Source organism: Pseudophryne corroboree, unplaced genomic scaffold, assembly GCF_028390025.1.
Source record: "Pseudophryne corroboree isolate aPseCor3 unplaced genomic scaffold, aPseCor3.hap2 scaffold_2679, whole genome shotgun sequence".
NCBI lineage: Eukaryota > Metazoa > Chordata > Amphibia > Anura > Myobatrachidae > Pseudophryne > Pseudophryne corroboree.
Window position 1 is genome coordinate 14,558 of NW_026969340.1, and position 20,974 is coordinate 35,531.

The 20,974-nt window shown below is 52.7% G+C and overlaps 1 protein-coding gene across 1 annotated transcript; it reads right to left on the minus strand.

The window, feature by feature from the left end:
- Window positions 1-1,103: 1,103 nt before the first annotated feature.
- LOC135013235 (cellular tumor antigen p53-like) lies at window positions 1,104-16,198 on the minus strand. The gene is made up of 6 exons (XM_063952618.1): window positions 16,004-16,198; window positions 15,823-15,932; window positions 15,102-15,223; window positions 14,896-14,975; window positions 14,738-14,820; window positions 1,104-1,341 (listed from the first exon to the last, which is right to left on the minus strand). Exons 1-6 carry the CDS (start codon window positions 16,181-16,183, stop codon window positions 1,254-1,256), a joined length of 663 nt encoding a protein of 220 aa, XP_063808688.1. The 5' UTR covers window positions 16,184-16,198; the 3' UTR covers window positions 1,104-1,253.
- Window positions 16,199-20,974: the final 4,776 nt, after the last annotated feature.

The following is a 20,974-nucleotide window of genomic DNA, read 5'->3' on the forward strand; positions in this document are numbered from 1 at the left end:
TACAGAATTACACAGCCCCTATCACACACCTACTGACTACACCCTGGTGAGGAGGAGACGCAGCACCGGGGGTAATACAGAATTACACAGCCCCCCTATCACACACCTACTGACTACACCCTGGTGAGGAGGAGACGCAGCACAGGGGGTAATACAGAATTACACAGCCCCCATCACACACCTACTGACTACACCCTGGTGAGGAGGAGACGCAGCACAGGGGGTAATACAGAATTACACAGCCCCTATCACACACCTACTGACTACACCCTGGTGAGGAGGAGACGCAGCACAGGGGGTAATACAGAATTACACAGCCCCTATCACACACCTACTGACTACACCCTGGTGAGGAGGAGACGCAGCACAGGGGGTAATACAGAATTACACAGCACCTATCACACACCTACTGACTACACCCTGGTGAGGAGGAGACGCAGCACAGGGGGTAATACAGAATTACACAGCCCCCTATCACACACCTACTGACTACACCCTGGTGAGGAGGAGACGCAGCACAGGGGGTAATACAGAATTACACAGCCCCTATCACACACCTACTGACTACACCCTGGTGAGGAGGAGACGCAGCACAGGGGGTAATACAGAATTACACAGCCCCCCTATCACACACCTACTGACTACACCCTGGTGAGGAGGAGACGCAGCACAGGGGGTAATACAGAATTACACAGCCCCCTATCACACACCTACTGACTACATCCTGGTGAGGAGGAGACGCAGCACAGGGGGTAATACAGAATTACACAGCCACCCTATCACACACCTACTGACTACACCCTGGTGAGGAGGAGACGCAGCACAGGGGGTAATACAGAATTACACAGCCCCCCTATCACACACCTACTGACTACACCCTGGTGAGGAGGAGACGCAGCACAGGGGGTAATACAGAATTACACAGCCCCCCTATCACACACCTACTGACTACACCCTGGTGAGGAGGAGACGCAGCACAGGGGGTAATACAGAATTACACAGACGGCAGCACGGGAAGAGGGGGGGGGGGGGGGGGTGTAATACAGAGGGTTACTCTCCCCTTCGTATAACCGGTATAGAGATCTAGTAGAGACACCAAGAAATAAAAGAAATAAAGAGAAAATTTTTATTAAAAAAAAAAAAAGAAAAATAAGGAAAACAAACACAAAGTAGGTTACTGGCAGTGATGGTTATAGATGCTGGGGGTACGGGGGGTGGGGGGGCGCGCTGAGGGCGAGGCTGGTTACTGGGCCTTATTCAGAGTCCTGCTCATCTTTCACCAACAGCTTCTTCCCCTTCTTGGGTTTAATCTCATCGCGACATTTCCGGCACTTCAGAGTCCTGCGGAAGATTCAGAACAAGACAAGTCAGTGAGACACAGGGCCCCCGGGGAGGCTAGACCACAGGAGAGAGAGACACAGCGCCCCCGGGGAGGCTAGACCACAGGAGAGACACCGGGCCCCCGGGGAGGCTAGACCACAGGAGAATGAGACACAGGGCCCCCGGTGAGGCTAGACCACAGGAGAGACACAGGGCCCCCGGGGAAACTAGACCACAGGAGAGAGAGACACAGCGCCCCCGGGGAGGCTAGACCACAGGAGAGACACAGGGCCCCCGGGGAGGCTAGACCACAGGAGAATGAGACACAGGGCCCCCGGTGAGGCAAGACCACAGGAGAGAGAGACACAGGGCCCCCGGGGAGGCTAGACCACAGGAGAATGAGACACAGGGCCCCCGGTGAGGCTAGACCACAGGAGAATGAGACACAGGGCCCCCGGTGAGGCTAGACCACAGGAGAATGAGACACAGGGCCCCCGGTGAGGCTAGACCACAGGAGAATGAGACACAGGGCCCCCGGTGAGGCTAGACCACAGGAGAATGAGACACAGGGCCCCCGGTGAGGCTAGACCACAGGAGAGAGAGACAGCGCCCCCGGGGAGGCTAGACCACAGGAGAATGAGACACAGGGCCCCCGGTGAGGCTAGACCACAGGAGAATGAGACACAGGGCCCCCGGTGAGGCTAGACCACAGGAGAATGAGACACAGGGCCCCCGGGGAGGCTAGACCACAGGAGAGAGAGACACAGGGCCTCCGGGGAGGCTAGACCACAGGAGAGAGAGACAGCGCCCCCGGGGAGGCTAAACAGGAGAGAGAGACACAGCGCCCCCGGGGAGGCTAGACCACAGGAGAGAGAGACACAGCGCCCCCAGGGAAACTAGACCACAGGAGAGAGAGACACAGCGCCCCCGGTGAGGCTAGACCACAGGAGAGAGAGACACAGGGCCCCCGGGGAGGCTAGACCACAGGAGAATGAGACACAGGGCCCCCGGGGAGGCTAGACCACAGGAGAGAGAGACACAGGGCCTCCGGGGAGGCTAGACCACAGGAGAGAGAGACACAGGGCCTCCGGGGAGGCTAGACCACAGGAGAGAGAGACACAGCACCCCCGGGGAGGCTAAACCACAGGAGAGAGAGACACAGGGCCCCCGGGGAGGCTAGACCACAGGAGCGAGACACAGGGCCCCCGGGGAGGCTAGACCACAGGAGAATGAGACACAGGGCCCCCGGGGAGGCTAGACCACAGGAGCGAGACACAGGGCCCCCGGGGAGGCTAGACCACAGGAGAATGAGACACAGGGCCCCCGGGGAGGCTAGACCACAGGAGCGACACAGGGCCCCCGGGGAGGCTAGCCCACAGGAGCGACACAGGGCCCCCGGGGAGGCTAGCCCACAGGAGCGACACAGGGCCCCCGGGGAGGCTAGCCCACAGGAGCGACACAGGGCCCCCGGGGAGGCTAGCCCACAGGAGAGAGACACAGGGCCCCCGGGGAGGCTAGACCACAGGAGAGAGACACAGGGCCCCCGGGGAGGCTAGACCACAGGAGAGACACAGGGCCCCCGGGGAGGCTAGACCACAGGAGAGACACAGGGCCCCCGGGGAGGCTAGACCACAGGAGAGACACAGGGCCCCCGGGGAGGCTAGGCCACAAGAGCGACACAGGGCCCCCAGGGAGGCTAGGCCACAGGAGAGAGACACAGGCCCCCCGGGGAGGCTAGACAACAGGAGCGACACAGGGCCGCCGGGGAGGCTAGACCACAGGAGCGACACAGGGCCCCCAGGCGACACAGGGCTTCATCGCAGAAAATAAGATTTTACTCACCGGTAAATCTATTTCTCGTAGTCCGTAGTGGATGCTGGGGACTCCGTAAGGACCATGGGGAATAGACGGGCTCCACAGGAGACTGGGCACTCTATAAGAAAGATTTGGTACTATCTGGTGTGCACTGGCTCCTCCCTCTATGCCCCTCCTCCAAGCCTCAGTTAGGACACTGTGCCCGGAAGAGCTGACACAATAAGGAAGGATTTTTTGAATCCCGGGTAAGACTCATACCAGCCACACCAATCACACCGTATAACTCGTGAGACTATACCCAGTTAACAGTATGAAATATAACCGAGCCTCTCAACAGATGGCTCAATAATAACCCTTTAGTTAGGCAATAACTATATACAAGTATTGCAGACACTCCGCACTTGGGACGGGCGCCCAGCATCCACTACGGACTACGAGAAATAGATTTACCGGTGAGTAAAATCTTATTTTCTCTAACGTCCTAGTGGATGCTGGGGACTCCGTAAGGACCATGGGGATTATACCAAAGCTCCCAAACGGGCGGGAGAGTGCGGATGACTCTGCAGCACCGAATGAGAGAACTCAAGGTCCTCCTCAGCCAGGGTATCAAATTTGTAGAATTTTGCAAACGTGTTTGCCCCTGACCAAGTAGCAGCTCGGCAAAGTTGTAAAGCCGAGACCCCTCGGGCAGCCGCCCAAGATGAGCCCACCTTCCGCGTGGAATGGGCTTTTACAGATTTAGGCTGCGGTAAGCCTACCGCAGAATGCGCCAGCTGAATAGTGCTACAAATCCAGCGCGCAATAGACTGCTTAGAAGCAGGAGCACCTATCTTGTTGGGTGCGTACAGGACAAAAAGCGAGTCAGTCTTTCTGACTCCAGCCGTCCTGGAAACAAAGTTTCAGGGCCCTGACTACATCCAGTAACTTGGAATCCTCCAAGTCCCCAGTAGCCGCAGGCACCACAATAGGTTGGTTCAAGTGAAAAGCAGATACCACCTTAGGGAGAAACTGGGGACGAGTCCTCAATTCTGCCCTATCCATATGAAAAATCAGATAAGGGCTTTTACAAGACAAAGCCGCCAATTCTGACACACGCCTGGCCGAAGCCAAGGCCAATAACATGACCACTTTCCACGTGAGATTTCAGATCCACAGTTTTAAGTGGTTCAAACCAATGTGATTTTAGGAAATTCAACACCACATTGAGATCCCAAGGTGCCACAGGAGGCACAAAAGGGGGCTGAATATGAAGCACTCCCTTTACAAAAGTCTGAACTTCAGGCAGTGAAGCCAGTTCTTTCTGGAAGAAAATCGACAGGGCCGAAATCTGGACTTTAATGGAACCCAATTTTAGGCCCATAGTCACTCCCGACTGCAGGAAGTGTAGAAAGCGACCCAGCTGAAATTCCTCTGTTGGGGCCTTCTGAGCCTCACACCACGCAACATATCTTCGCCAAATACGGTGATAATGGTTCGCGGTTACTTCTTTCCTGGCTTTTATTAGCGTAGGAATGACTTCCACCGGAATGCCCTTTTCCTTTAGGATCCGGAATTCAACCGCCATGCCGTCAAATGCAGCCGCGGTAAGTCTTGGAACAGACAGGGCCCCTGCTGCAGCAGATCCTGTCTGAGCGGTAGAGGCCATGAGTCCTCTGATATCATTTCCTGAAGTTCCGGGTACCAAGCCCTTCTTGGCCAATCCGGAACCACGAGAATTGTGTTTACTCCTCGCTTTCTTATTATTCTCAGTACCTTTGGTATGAGAGGCAGAGGAGGGAACACATAAACCGACCGGTACACCCACGGTGTCACTAGAGCGTCCACAGCTATCGCCTGAGGGTCCCTTGACCTGGCGCAATATCTCTTTAGCTTTTTGTTGAGGCGGGACGCCATCATGTCTACCTGTGGCCTTTCCCAACGGTTTACCAACAGTAGCAAGACTTCTGGATGAAGTCCCCACTCTCCCGGGTGTAGGTCGTGTCTGCTGAGGAAGTCTGCTTCCCAGTTGTCCACTCCCGGAATGAACACTGCTGACAGTGCTAGTACGTGATTTTCCGCCCATCGGAGAATCCTTGTGGCTTCTGCCATTGCCATCCTGCTTCTTGTGCCGCCCTGTCGGTTCACATGGGCGACTGCCGTGATGTTGTCTGACTGGATCAGTACCGGCTGGTTTTGAAGCAGAGGCCTTGCCAGACTTAGGGCATTGTAAATGGCCCTTAGTTCCAGAATATTTATATGTAGGGAAGTCTCCTGACTCGACCATAGTCCTTGGAAGTTTCTTCCCTGTGTGACTGCTCCCCAGCCTCGAAGGCTGGCATCCGTGGTCACCAGGACCCAGTCCTGTATGCCGAATCTGCGGCCCTCTAGAAGATGAGCACTCTGCAGCCACCACAGTAGAGACACCCTGGTCTTTGGAAACAGGGTTATCATTTGATGCATCTGAAGATGCGATCCCGACCACTTGTCCAAGAGGTCCCACTGGAAGGTCCTCGCATGGAACCTGCCGAATGGAATTGCTTCGCATGAAGCCACCATTTTTCCCAGGACTCGTGTGCAGTGATGCACCGATACCCGTTTTGGTTTTAGGAGGTCTCTGACTAGAGATGACAGCTCCTTGGCTTTCTCCTGCGGGAGAAACACTTTTTTCAGTTCTGTGTCCAAAATCATCCCCAGGAACAGTAAGCGAGTGGAAGGAACCAGCTGTGACTTTGGAATGTTCAGAATCCAGCCATGCTGTTGTAGCACTTCCCGAGATAGTGCTACTCCGACCAGTAACTGCTCCCTGGACCTCACCTTTATAAGGAGATCGTCCAAGTACGGGATAATTAAAACTCCCTTTTTTCGAAGGAGTATCATCATTTCTGCCATTACCTTGGTAAACACCCTCGGTGCCGTGGACAGTCCAAACGGTAGTGTCTGGAATTGGTAATGGCAATCCTGTACCACAAATCTGAGGTACTCCTGGTGAGGAAGGTAAATAGGGACATGCAGGTAAGCATCCTTGATGTCCAGGGATTCCATGTAATCCCCCTCGTCCAGGCTTGCAATAACCGCCCCGAGCGATTCCATCTTGAACTTGAATTTTGTTATGTAAGTGTTCAAGGATTTCAAATTTAAAATGGGTCTCACCGAACCGTCCGGTTTCGGTACCACAAACAGTGTGGAATAGTAACCCCGTCCCTGTTGAAGTAGGGGTACCTTGACTATCACCTGCTGGGAATACAGCTTGTGAATGGCCTCTAGCACAGCCTCCCTGCCCGATGGAGTCGTCGGTAAGGCTGATTTGAGGAAACGGCGGGGGGGGGGGGGGGGGGGGCGGCGCCTCGAATTTCAGCTTGTACCCCTGAGATACTACTTGAAGGATCCAGGGATCCACCCGTGAGCGAGCCCACTGATCGCCGAAATTTTTGAGGCGGCCCCCCACCGTACCTGGCTACACCTGTGGAGCCCCACCGTCATGCGGCTGATTTGGAAGAAGCGGGGGAGGACTTTTGGTCCTGGGAACCGGCTGTGTGTTGCAGCTTTTTCCCCCTTCCTCTGCATCTAGACAGAAAGGACCCGCCTTTTCCGCGCCTGTTTTTCTGGGGTCGAAAGGACTGTACTTGGTAATACGGTGCTTTCTTAGGCTGTGAGGGGACATGGGGCAAAAATGCTGACTTCCTAGCCGTTGCTGTGGAAACAAGATCTGAGAGACCGTCCCCGAATAACTCGTCACCCTTATAAGGCAAAACTTCCATGTGCCTTTTAGAATCTGCATCTCCTGTCCACTGCCGAGTCCATAAGCCTCTCCTAGCAGAAATGGACAATGCACTTATTTTAGATGCCAGCCGGCAGATCTCCCTCTGTGCATCTCTCATGTATAAGACTGCGTCTTTTATATGCTCTATGGTTAGCAGAATAGTGTCCCTGTCTAGGGTGTCAATATTTTCTGACAGGGAATCTGACCAAGCAGCAGCAGCACTGCACATCCATGCTGAAGCAATAGCTGGTCTCAGTATAACACCAGTGTGTGTATATATAGACTTTAGGATAGCCTCCTGCTTTCTATCAGCAGGTTCCTTTAGGGCGGCCGTATCCGGAGACGGTAGTGCCACCTTTTTAGACAAACGTGTGAGCGCTTTATTCACCCTAGGAGGTGTTTCCCAACGTGACCTATCCTCTGACGAGAAAGGGAACGCCATTAGTAATTTTTTTGAAATCACCAATTTTTTATCGGGGAAAGCCCACGCTTCTTCACACACTTCATTTAATTCTTCAGATGGGGGAAAAACTATAGGTAGTTTTTTTCTCCCCAAACATAATACCCTTCTTTGAGGTACCTGGGTTTATATCAGTAAGGTGTAATACCTCTTTCATTGCCTCAATCATGCCACAAATGGCCCTAGTGGACATTAAATTTGACTCATCGTCGTCGACACTTGCATCAGTATCCGTGTCGACATCTGTGTCTGCCATCTGAGGTAGTGGTCGTTTCAGGGCCCCTGACGGCCTTTGAATCGTCTGGGCAGGCACGAGCTGAGAAGCCGGCTGTCCCGCATTTGGCATGTCGTCAATTTTTTTATGTAAGGAGTCGACACTTGCACGTAATTCCTTCCATAAATCCATCCACTCAGGTGTCTGCCCCGCAGGGGGTGACATCACATTAATAGGCATCTGCTCCGCCTCCACATAAGTCTCCTCATCAAACATGTCGACACAGCCGTACCGACACACCGCACACACACAGGGAATGCTCTTACAAGGAGACAGGACCCCACAAAAGCCCTTTGGGGAGACAGAGAAAGTATGCCAGCACACACCAGAGCGATATAATAATACAGGGACTAACTGAATTATGACCCTTTATAGCTGCTTATTATATTAAACTGCGCCCAAATTTAGTGCCCCCCTCTCTTTTTTACCCTTTCCGTAGTGTAGACTGCAGGGGAGAGTCAGGGAGCTTCCTTCCAGCGGAACTGTGAGGGAATAATGGCGCCAGTGTGCTGAGGGAGAAGGCTCCGCCCCTTTTTCGGCGGCCTTTCTCCCGCTTTTTTCTGTAATTCTGGCAGGGGTAATTACTACATATATAGCCTCTGGGGCTATATAATAAGAATTTACTTACCGATAATTCTATTTCTCATAGTCCGTAGTGGATGCTGGGGACTCCGAAAGGACCATGGGGAATAGCGGCTCCGCAGGAGACTGGGCACAAAGTAAAAGCTTTAGGACTAGCTGGTGTGCACTGGCTCCTCCCCCTATGACCCTCCTCCAAGCCTCAGTTAGGATACTGTGCCCGGACGAGCGTACACAATAAGGAAGGATTTTGAATCCCGGGTAAGACTCATACCAGCCACACCAATCACACCGTACAACTTGTGATCTGAACCCAGTTAACAGTATGATAACAGAAGGAGCCTCTGAAAAGATGGCTCACAACAACAATAACCCGATTTTTGTAACAATAACTATGTACAAGTAATGCAGACAATCCGCACTAGGGATGGGCGCCCAGCATCCACTACGGACTATGAGAAATAGAATTATCGGTAAGTAAATTCTTATTTTCTCTAACGTCCTAGTAGATGCTGGGGACTCCGGAAGGACCATGGGGATTATACCAAAGCTCCCAAACGGGCGGGAGAGTGCGGATGACTCTGCAGCACCGAATGAGAGAACTCAAGGTCCTCCTCAGCCAGGGTATCAAATTTGTAGAATTTAGCAAACGTGTTTGCCCCTGACCAAGTAGCTGCTCGGCAAAGTTGTAAAGCCGAGACCCCTCGGGCAGCCGCCCAAGATGAGCCCACCTTCCGTGTGGAATGGGCTTTTACAGATTTTGGCTGTGGCAGGCCTGCCACAGAATGTGCAAGCTGAATTGTACTACAAATCCAACGAGCAATAGTCTGCTTAGAAGCAGGAGCACCCAGCTTGCTGGGTGCATTCAGGATAAACAGCTAATCAGATTTTCTGACTCCAGCCGTCCTGGAAACATATATTTTCAGGGCCCTGACTACGTCCAGCAACTTGGAATCCTCCAAGTCCCTAGTAGCCGCAGGCACCACAATAGGCTGGTTTAAGTGAAATGCTGAAACCACCTTAGGAAGAAATTGAGGACGAGTCCTCAATTCTGCCCTGTCCGTATGAAAAATTAGGTAAGGGCTTTTATAGGATAAAGCCGCCAATTCTGACACACGCCTGGCTGAAGCCAGGGCTAACAGCATTACCACTTTCCATGTGAGATATTTTAAGTCCACAGTGGTGAGTGGTTCAAACCAATGTAATTTTAGGAATCCCAAAACTACATTGAGATCCCAAGGTGCCACTGGAGGCACAAAAGGAGGCTGTATATGCAGTACCCCCTTGACAAACGTCTGAACTTCAGGAACAGAAGCCAGTTCTTTTTGGAAGAATATTGACAGGGCCGAAATTTGAACCTTAATGGACCCTAATTTGAGGCCCATAGACAGTCCTGTTTGCAGGAAATGCAGGAAACGACCCAGTTGAAATTCCTCTGTAGGGGCCTTCCTGGCCTCGCACCACGCAACATATTTACGCCAAATACGGTGATAATGTTGTATGGTTACATCCTTCCTGGCTTTGATCAGGGTAGGGATGACTTCATCCGGAATGCCTTTTTCCTTCAGGATCCGGCGTTCAACCGCCATGCCGTCAAACGCAGCCGCGGTAAGTCTTGGAACAGACATGGTCCCTGTTGGAGCAGGTCCTTTCTTAGAGGTAGAGGCCACGGGTCTTCCGTGAGCATCTCTTGAATTTCCGGGTACCAAGTCCTTCTTGGCCAATCCGGAGCCACGAGTATAGTCTTTACTCCTCTCCTTCTTATGATTCTCAGTACTTTTGGTATGAGAGGAAGAGAAGGGAACACATACACTGACTGGTACACCCACGGTGTTACCAGAGCGTCCACAGCTATTGCCTGAGGGTCCCTTGACCTGGCGCAATATCTGTCCAGTTTTTTGTTGAGGCGGGACGCCATCATGTCCACCTTTGGTTTTTCCCAACGGTTCACAATCATGTGGAAGACTTCTGGGTGAAGTCCCCACTCCCCCGGGTGAAGATCGTGTCTGCTGAGGAAGTCTGCTTCCCAGTTGTCCACTCCCGGAATGAACACTGCTGACAGTGCTATCACATGATTCTCCGCCCAGCGAAGAATCCTTGCCACTTCCATCATTGCCCTCCTGCTTCTTGTGCCGCCCTGTCTGTTTACGTGGGCGACTGCCGTGATGTTGTCCGACTGGATCAACACCGGCTGACCCTGAAGCAGAGGTCTTGCCTGACTTAGGGCATTGTAAATGGCCCTTAGTTCCAGGATATTTATGTGAAGTGACGTTTCCATGCTTGACCACAAGCCCTGGAAATTTCTTCCCTGTGTGACTGCTCCCCAGCCTCTCAGGCTGGCATCCGTGGTCACCAGGACCCAATCCTGAATGCCGAATCTGCGGCCCTCTAGGAGATGAGCACTCTGTAACCACCACAGGAGAGACACCCTTGTCCTTGGAGACAGGGTTATCCGCTGATGCATTTGAAGATGCGATCCGGACCATTTGTCCAGCAGATCCCACTGAAAAGTTCTTGCGTGGAATCTGCCGAATGGAATCGCTTCGTAAGAAGCCACCATCTTTCCCAGGACCCTTGTGCATTGATGTACCGACACTTGGCCTGGTCTTAGGAGGTTCCTGACTAGGTCGGATAACTCCTTGGCTTTCTCCTCCGGGAGAAACACCTTTTTCTGTACTGTGTCCAGAATCATCCCTAGGAACAGCAGACGTGTCGTCGGAATCAGCTGTGATTTTGGAATATTTAGAATCCATCCGTGCTGTCGTAGTACTACTTGAGATAGTGCTACTCCGACCTCTAACTGTTCTCTGGACCTTGCCCTTATCAGGAGATCGTCCAAGTAAGGGATAATTAAGACGCCTTTTCTTCGAAGAAGAATCATCATTTCGGCCATTACCTTGGTAAAGACCCGGGGTGCCGTGGACAATCCAAACGGCAGCGTCTGAAACTGATAGTGACAGTTCTGCACCACGAACCTGAGGTACCCTTGGTGAGAAGGGCAAATTGGGACATGGAGGTAAGCATCCTTGATGTCCAGAGACACCATATAGTCCCCTTCTTCCAGGTTCGCTATCACTGCTCTGAGTGACTCCATCTTGAACTTGAACCTTTTTATGTAAGTGTTCAAGGATTTCAGATTTAAAATGGGTCTCACCGAGCCGTCCGGCTTCGGTACCACAAACAGCGTGGAATAATACCCCTTTCCTTGTTGCAGGAGGGGTACCTTGATTATCACCTGCTGGGAATACAGCTTGTGAATGGCTTCCAATACCGCCTCCCTGTCGGGGGGAGACGTTGGTAAAGCAGACTTCAGGAACCGGCGAGGGGGAGACGTCTCGAATTCCAATTTGTACCCCTGAGATACTACCTGCAGGATCCAGGGGTCCACTTGTGAGTGAGCCCACTGCGCGCTGAAATTCTTGAGACGGGCCCCCACCGTGCCTGAGTCCACTTGTAAGGCCCCAGCGTCATGCTGAGGACTTGGCAGAAGCGGGGGGAGGGCTTCTGTTCGTGGGAAGAGGCTGTTTGCTGCAGTCTTTTTCCCCTTCCTCTGCCCCAGGGCAGATATGAGTGGCCTTTTGCCCGCTTGCCCTTATGGGGACGAAAGGACTGAGCCTGAAAAGACGGTGTCTTTTTCTGCTGCGAGGTGACTTGGGGTAAAAAGGTGGATTTTCCAGCCGTTGCCGTGGCCACCAGGTCCGATAGACCGACCCCAAATAACTCCTCCCCTTTATACGGCAATACTTCCATATGCCGTTTGGAATCCGCATCCCCTGACCACTGTCGCGTCCATAATCCTCTTCTGGCAGATATGGACATCGCACTTACTCTTGATGCCAGAGTGCAAATATCCCTCTGTGCATCTCGCATATATAGAAATGCATCCTTTAAATGCTCTATAGTCAGTAATATACTGTCCCTATCCAGGGTATCAATATTTTCAGTCAGGGAATCCGACCAAGCCACCCCAGCACTGCACATCCAGGCTGAGGCGATTGCTGGTCGCAGTATAATACCAGTATGTGTGTATATACTTTTAAGGATATTTTCCAGCTTCCTATCAGCTGGTTCCTTGAGGGTGGCCGTATCAGGGGACGGTAACGCCACTTGTTTTGATAAGCGTGTGAGCGCCTTATCTACGCTAGGGGGTGTTTCCCAGCGCGCCCTAACCTCTGGCGGGAAAGGGTATAATGCCAATAACTTTTTAGAAATTAGCAGTTTTTTGTCGGGGGTAACCCACGCTTCATCACACACCTCATTTAATTCATCTGATTCAGGAAAAACTACGGGTAGTTTTTTCACACCCCACATAATACCCTTTTTTGTGGTACTTGTAGTATCAGAAATGTTCAAAACCTCCTTCATTGCCGTGATCATGTAACGTGTGGCCCTACTGGAAAATACGTTTGTTTCCTCACCGTCGACACTGGAGTCAGTGTCCGTGTCAGTGTCTGTATCGACCTGAGGTAACGGGCGTTTTATAGCCCCTGACGGTGTTTGAGACGCCTGTACAGGTATTAACTGATTTGCCGGCTGTCTCATGTCGTCAGTCTTTTGTAAAGTGCCGACACTATCACGTAATTCTTTCCATAAGACCATCCAGTCAGGTGTCGACTCCCTAGGGGGTGACATCACTAACACAGGCAATTGCTCCGCCTCCACACCATTTTCCTCCTCATACATGTCGACACAGCGTACCGACACACAGCACACACACAGGGAATGCTCTGATAGAGGACAGGACCCCACTAGCCCTTTGGGGAGACAGAGGGAGAGTTTGCCAGCACACACCAGAGCGCTATATATATACAGGGATAACCTTATATAAGTGTTTTTCCCTAATATAGCTGCTGTATATATTAATATGCCAATTTAGTGCCCCCCCTCTCTTGTTTTACCCTGTTTCTGTTGTGCAGGACTGCAGGGGAGAGTCAGGGAGCCTTCCTCCAACGGAGCTGTGAGGAAAAAATGGCGCTTGTGTGCTGAGGAGATAGGCTCCGCCCCTTTTTCGGCGGCCTCTCTCCCGCTTTTTTGTGGAAAACTGGCAGGGGTTAAATACATCCATATAGCCCAGGAGCTATATGTGATGTATTTTTAGCCATTTAAGGTATTTTCATTGCGTCCCAGGGCGCCCCCCACAGCGCCCTGCACCCTCAGTGACCGGAGTGTGAAGTGTGCTGAGAGCAATGGCGCACAGCTGCGGTGCTGTGCGCTACCTTAGTGAAGACAGGACGTCTTCTGCCGCCGATTTTCCGGACCTCTTCAGTCTTCTGGCTCTGTAAGGGGGACGGCGGCGCGGCTCCGGGACCCATCCATGGCTGGGCCTGTGATCGTCCCTTTGGAGCTAATGTCCAGTAGCCTAAGAAGCCCAATCCACTCTGCACGCAGGTGAGTTCGCTTCTTCTCCCCTTAGTCCCTCGATGCAGTGAGCCTGTTGCCAGCAGGTCTCACTGAACATAAAAAACCTAAAACTAAACTTTTCACTAAGCAGCTCAGGAGAGCCACCTAGATTGCACCCTTCTCGTTCGGGCACAAAATCTTAACTGAGGCTTGGAGGAGGGTCATAGGGGGAGGAGCCAGTGCACACCAGGTAGTTCTAAAGCTTTACTTTGTGCCCAGTCTCCTGCGGAGCCGCTATTCCCCATGGTCCTTTCGGAGTCCCCAGCATCCACTAGGACGTTAGAGAAATTGTGGTTATTTTTGCCAGCCACGGTGATATTATTGCTGCTCAGGGCGCCCCACCCCCCCAGCGCCCTGCACCCTCAGTGACCGGAGTGTGAAGTGTGTATGAGGAGCAATGGCGCACAGCTGCAGTGCTGTGCGCTACCTTGGTGAAGACTGATGTCTTCTGCCGCCGATTTCCGGACCATCTTCATGCTTCTGGCTCTGTAAGGGGGCCGGGGGCGCGGCTCCGGGAACGAACAACAAGGCCAGTTCCATGCGGTTGATCCCTCTGGAGCTAATGGTGTCCAGTAGCCTAAGAAGCCCAAGCTAGCTGCAAGCAGGTAGGTTTGCTTCTTCTCCCCTTAGTCCCTCGTTGCAGTGAGCCTGTTGCCAGCAGGTCTCACTGTAAAATAAAAAAACTAATTTTAAACTTTCTTTCTAGCAGCTCAGGAGAGCCCCTAGTGTGCATCCAGCTCGGCCGGGCACAGAAATCTAACTGAGGTCTGGAGGAGGGGCATAGAGGGAGGAGCCAGTGCACACCAGGTAGTACCTAATCTTTCTTATAGAGTGCCCATTCTCCTGCGGAGCCCGTCTATTCCCCATGGTCCTTACGGAGTACCCAGCATCCACTAGGACGTTAGAGAAATTAGGGTTGCCTCCTGCCGGCGCACTTTGGCAGCACCCGCCACTATCTTTCTGATCGCAGCGGCTGCGTGTGACATCACGCGCCCCCCCCCCTCCCCCGTTCATGCCAGCACACCACCATTTTAAGCCACGCCCCCGCAACACTCCGTGTCAGTCATGCCGCCTGCCCGGTCATTACACAGAGCGGTCACTATGAGAAGGCCAGTGTCTCTCTATTAGTGATACTGGAATATACACTCACAGTTTCTGCTGATCGGCCCTGTCTTGTAACTCCAGAGCGTCGTTTATCTTCTTCAGCGTCTCGTAGCGCTCCCGACCTCTGACCTGGAAGTAGACAGCTGTTGGTGTCAGGGGAGATCACAGACACTGTAGCTGGGATTATGGAAACGACCATTTTACCTGGAAAGTGAATATTTCCTCCTCATTGAGAACTCGTTTCTTGGAGAGCGGAGCCTCCAGCAGAGGGGCATTTACAGGAGCTGAAACACAGATCTGATCATTCACCACGGGGGCAATAGTGATCCCTGACCCCACATGCCCCCTCCCCAGGGAAGCCATCTCTGGAAATGCCACCACCCGGCCCTTGACCGGACAGCCCGCCTCACCTCTTTTACCGCTACTTTTCATTTCTTTTTTTTTCAAGAAGTTCTCTTCCTCCGTTCTACGGTCTCTTCCGGGACAGGCGCAGATTCGGACCTCAAAACAGCGACGTCCCAGCAGGGTGCCCCTTTAAGAAGTCAGAACTCCATAAGCATTGATGGGAAGGAAAGATGGCTGGTTAGCGATGCTGAGAGGGAGTGTGAATGGGCAACGCAAATACATGGTACCAGGAAGGAGAGAGCGCAACACGGGACAGGTGGTGGCAGCCGGTGTCCGTTCCCTAAGGTAAGTGGGGACTGGCCTCTTGGTGGCGCCCAGTGGGAAGGGACATCAGTGTCTTGGTGTAGGTAAAAGGGGGGCTGGTCTCTCAATTGTGTCCAGTGGGAAGGAGACTCAGTCTGTCTTGGTATTGGGGATGGGAGTTGGTGGGGCTGGACCCTTGGTGCTGCCCAGTGGGAATGGGGGGGGGGGGGGGGGGGGGGGGGGGGGGGTCAGACTGTCTTTGTGTTGGGGAGGGGAGTGAAGGCTGGCTCATCAATAGTCCCCAATGGGAAGGGGCGTCAGTATGTCCTGGTATAGGGGAGTGGGGGGCTGGTCTCTCTGTGGTGCCCAGTGGTGTCTGTTCGGCTTGGGGATGGGGGTAGTTTGAAGGCCACCAGTCACACAGGCTGAGGTGGGAGACTGGGGTGAGGTATGTACAAAGCAGGACACTGTGGGTGCACTTACTCCTTTGACTCCAGAGTGATAATGGTCATAATTGGTCGGCGATTCATACCCCCCATGCAGGAGCTGTTACACATATAATTGAGAAGGACTGTAGAACATTGGGAGCCCACCTGTGGGAGAGACACATAATTAGGGTCACACCTAGTATAGCAGTCACTAGCTGTACAGGACACACAGTTACCTGGGGCTCCTCGTACGGAACACAAACACTGTGACGCCCGTTACCGTCCTCTGTGTAACAACATCGTGGATTCCCTTCAACGCGAATCAGGTGACTGGAAGGGGCGGAATCTGAGAAGAGGACATAGAATGAGGAACCCACATCACAATTACACAGATACCTTACACACTGCACCCTCATTTAGGCTCTTCAGTAAGGGAAAGGATAAGCATATGTAGAAAGCCTCAGGAAAAGGTCCACCATGTAATCCCATCACCCAGAGGTCCACCATGCAATCCCATCACCCAGAGGTCCACCATGTAATCCCATCACCCAGAGGTCCACCATGTAATAACCATCACCCAGAGGTCCACCATGTAATAACCATCACCCAGAGGTCCACCATGTAACAACCATCACCCAGAGGTCCACCATGTAACAACCATCACCCAGAGGTCCACCATGTAACAACCATCACCCAGAGGTCCACCATGTAATAACCATCACCCAGAGGTCCACCATGTAACAACCATCACCCAGAGGTCCACCATGTAATAACCATCACCCAGAGGTCCACCATGTAATAACCATCACCCAGAGGTCCACCATGTAATAACCATCACCCAGAGGTCCACCATGTAATAACCATCACCCAGAGGTCCACCATGTAATAACCATCACCCAGAGGTCCACCATGTAATCCCATCACCCAGAGGTCCACCATGTAACAACCATCACCCAGAGGTCCACCATGTAATAACCATCACCCAGAGGTCCACCATGTAATCCCATCACCCAGAGGTCCACCATGTAATAACCATCACCCAGAGGTCCACCATGTAATCCCATCACCCAGAGGTCCACCATGTAACAACCATCACCCAGAGGTCCACCATGTAACAACCATCACCCAGAGGTCCACCATGTAATAACCATCACCCAGAGGTCCACCATGTAATAACCATCACCCAGAGGTCCACCATGTAATCCCATCACCCAGAGGTCCACCATGTAATCCCATCACCCAGAGGTCCAACATGTAACAACCATCACCCAGAGGTCCACCATGTAATCCCATCACACAGAGGACCACCATGTCATCCCAATACCATTACCCAGAGGTCCACCATGTAATCCCATCACCTAGAGGTCCACCATGTAATCCCATCACCCAGAGGTCCACCATGTAATCCCATCACCCAGAGGTCCACCATGTAATAACCATCACCCAGAGGTCCACCATGTAATCCCATCACCCAGAGGACCACCATGTCATCCCATCACACAGAGGACCACCATGTCATCCCAATACCATTACCCAGAGGTCCACCATGTAATAACATTACTCAGAGGTCCACCAGGTTATGTAGCAGCTCAGTAGCACCTTTCTTATGTCAGAGACAGAGGGCAAACCATAATAAAGATTCATGCATGAAGACCTGATTGTATTGTAGGTGGAACTAGGATGTGTACACATAAATATACATCCACGTCCAGTAAGTGGAACACCGAGCCTCACCCCATTCCCCACCGCCGATTACAAGTGCCGAGAGCCTCACCCCATTCCCCACCGCCGATTACAAGTGCAGGGAGTTACACACCAACACTCACCCCCCCATCTGTACGGCTGACACCATACCACACCCCATCATATATCCCCTGTACAGTGAGCTACACACCTACGCTCACCTCCCCCCCCCCCCCCCCCCATCTCTAGAGCTGACACCATATCACACCCCATCATATATCCCCTGTACAGTGAGCTACACACCTACGCTCACACTCACCTCCCCCCCCCCCCATCTCTAGTGCTGACACCATATCACACCCCATCATATATCCCCTGTACAGGGAGCTACACACCTACACTCACACTCACCTCCCCCCCCCCATCTCTAGTGCTGACACCATATCACACCCCATCATATATCCCCTGTACAGGGAGCTACACACCTACACTCACACTCACCTCCCCCATCTCTAGTGCTGACACCATATCACACCCCATCATATATCCCCTGTACAGGGAGTTACACACCTACACTCACCCCCCCCCATCTCTAGTGCTGACACCATATCACACCCCATCATATATCCCCTGTACAGGGAGCTACACACCTACACTCACACTCACCTCCCCCGCCCCCCCATCTCTAGTGCTGACACCATATCACACCCCATCATATATCACCTGTACAGGGAGCTACACACCTACACTCACACTCACCCCCCCCCCCCCATCTCTATAGTGCTGACACCATATCACACCCCATCATATATCCCCTGTACAGGGAGCTACACACCTACACTCACACTCACCTCCCCCATCTCTAGTGCTGACACCATATCACACCCCATCATATATCCCCTGTACAGGGAGCTACACACCTACACTCACACTCACCCCCCCCCCATCTCTAGTGCTGACACCATATCACACCCCATCATATATCCCCTGTACAGGGAGCTACACACCTACACTCACCTTCCCCCCCCCATCTCTAGTGCTGACTCCATATCACACCCCATCATATATCCCCTGTACAGGGAGCTACACACGTACACTCACACTCACCTCCCCCCATCTCTAGTGCTGACACCATATCACACCCCATCATATATCCCCTGTACAGGGAGCTACACACCTACACTCACACTCACCTCCCCCCCCCCCCCATCTCTAGTGCTGACACCATATCACACCCCATCATATATCCCCTGTACAGGGAGCTACACACCTACACTCACACTCACCTCCCCCCCCCATCTCTAGTGCTGACACCATATCACACCCCATCATATATCCCCTGTACAGTGAGCTACACACCTACACTCACACTCACCCCCCCCCCCCCTTCTCTAGTGCTGACACCATATCACACCCCATCATATATCCCCTGTACAGGGAGCTACACACCTACACTCACCTCCCCCCCCCCATCTCTAGTGCTGACACCATATCACACCCCATCATATATCCCCTGTACAGGGAGCTACACACCTACACTCACACTCACCTCCCCCCCCCCCCCATCTCTAGTGCTGACACCATATCACACCCCATCATATATCCCCTGTACAGGGAGCTACACACCTACACTCACACTCACCTCCCCCCCCCATCTCTAGTGCTGACACCATATCACACCCCATCATATATCCCCTGTACAGGGAGCTACACACCTACACTCACCATCTCTAGTGCTGACACCATATCACACCCCATCATATATCCCCTGTACAGGGAGCTACACACCTACACTCACACTCACCTCCCCCCCCCCCCATCTCTAGTGCTGACACCATATCACACCCCATCATATATCCCCTGTACAGGGAGCTACACACCTACACTCACACTCACCTCCCCCCCCCCATCTCTAGTGCTGACACCATATCACACCCCATCATATATCCCCTGTACAGGAGCTACACACCTACACTCACACTCACCTCCCCCCCATCTCTAGTGCGACACCATATCACACCCCATCATATATCCCCTGTACAGGGAGCTACACACCTACACTCACACTCACCTCCCCCCCCATCTCTAGTGCTGACACCATATCACACCCCATCATATATCCCCTGTACAGGGAGCTACACACCTACACTCACACTCACCTCCCCCCATCTCTAGTGCTGACACCATATCACACCCCATCATATATCCCCTGTACAGGAGCTACCACCTACACTCACCTCCCCCCCCCATCTCTAGTGCTGACACCTATCACACCCATCATATCCCTTACAGGGCTACACACCTACACTCACCTCCCCCATCTCTAGTGCCGACACCATATCACACCCCATCATATATCCCCTGTACAGGGAGCTACACACCTACACTCACACTCACCTCCCCCCCCATCTCTAGTGCTGACACCATATCACACCCCATCATATATCCCCTGTACAGGGAGTTACACACCTACACCACTCACCTCCCCCATCTCTAGTGCTGACACCATATCACACCCCATCATATATCCCCTGTACAGGGAGCTACACACCTACACTCACACTCACCTCCCCCCATCTCTAGTGCTGACACCATATCACACCCCATCATATATCCCCTGTACAGGGAGCTACACACCTACACTCACACTCACTCCCCCCCCCCCATCTCTAGTGCTGACACCATATCACACCCCATCATATATCCCCTGTACAGGGAGCTACACACCTACACTCACACTCACCTCCCCCATCTCTAGTGCTGACACCCATATCACACCCCATCATATATCCCCTGTACAGGGAGCTACACACCTACACTCACACTCACTCACCCCCCCCCATCTCTAGTGCTGACACCATATCACACCCCATCATATATCCCTGTACAGGGAGCTACACACCTACACTCACACTCACCTCCCCCCATCTCTAGTGCTGACACCATATCACCCCATCATATATCCCCTGTACAGGGAGCTACACACCTACACTCACACTCACCTCCCCCCCATCTCTAGTGCGGACACCATATCACACCCCCATCATATATCCCCTGTACGGGAGCTACACACCTACACTCACACTCACCCACCCCCCCCCATCTCTAGTGCTGACACCATATCACACCCCATCATATATCCCCTGTACAGGGAGCTACACACCTACACTCACACTCACCCCCCCCCCATCTCTAGTGCTGACACCATATCACACCCCATCATATATCCCCTGTACAGGGAGCTACACACCTACACTCACCTCCCCCCCCCCCCCCATCTCTAGTGCTGACACCATATCACACCCCATCATATATCCCCTGTACAGGGAGCTACACACCTACACTCACACTCACCTCCCCCCCCCCATCTCTAGTGCTGACACCATATCACACCCCATCATATATCCCCTGTACAGGGAGCTACACACCTACACTCACACTCACCTCCCCCCCCCCCATCTCTAGTGCTGACACCATATCACACCCCATCATATATCCCCTGTACAGGGAGCTACACACCTACA

Bases quoted from the DNA above. Each gene is read 5' to 3' on its own strand.
- LOC135013235 (XM_063952618.1), bottom strand. From the start codon at position 16,183: ATGAGGGTGCAGTGTGTAAGGTATCTGTGTAATTGTGATGTGGGTTCC. The intron at 15,224-15,822 runs GTAAGTGCACCC...GACTTCTTAAAG, and splicing joins ATCACTCTGGAGTCAAAGGA to GGGCACCCTGCTGGGACGTC. The intron at 1,342-14,737 runs GTGAGTGTATAT...AATCTTCCGCAG, and splicing joins AGGGCCGATCAGCAGAAACT to GACTCTGAAGTGCCGGAAAT.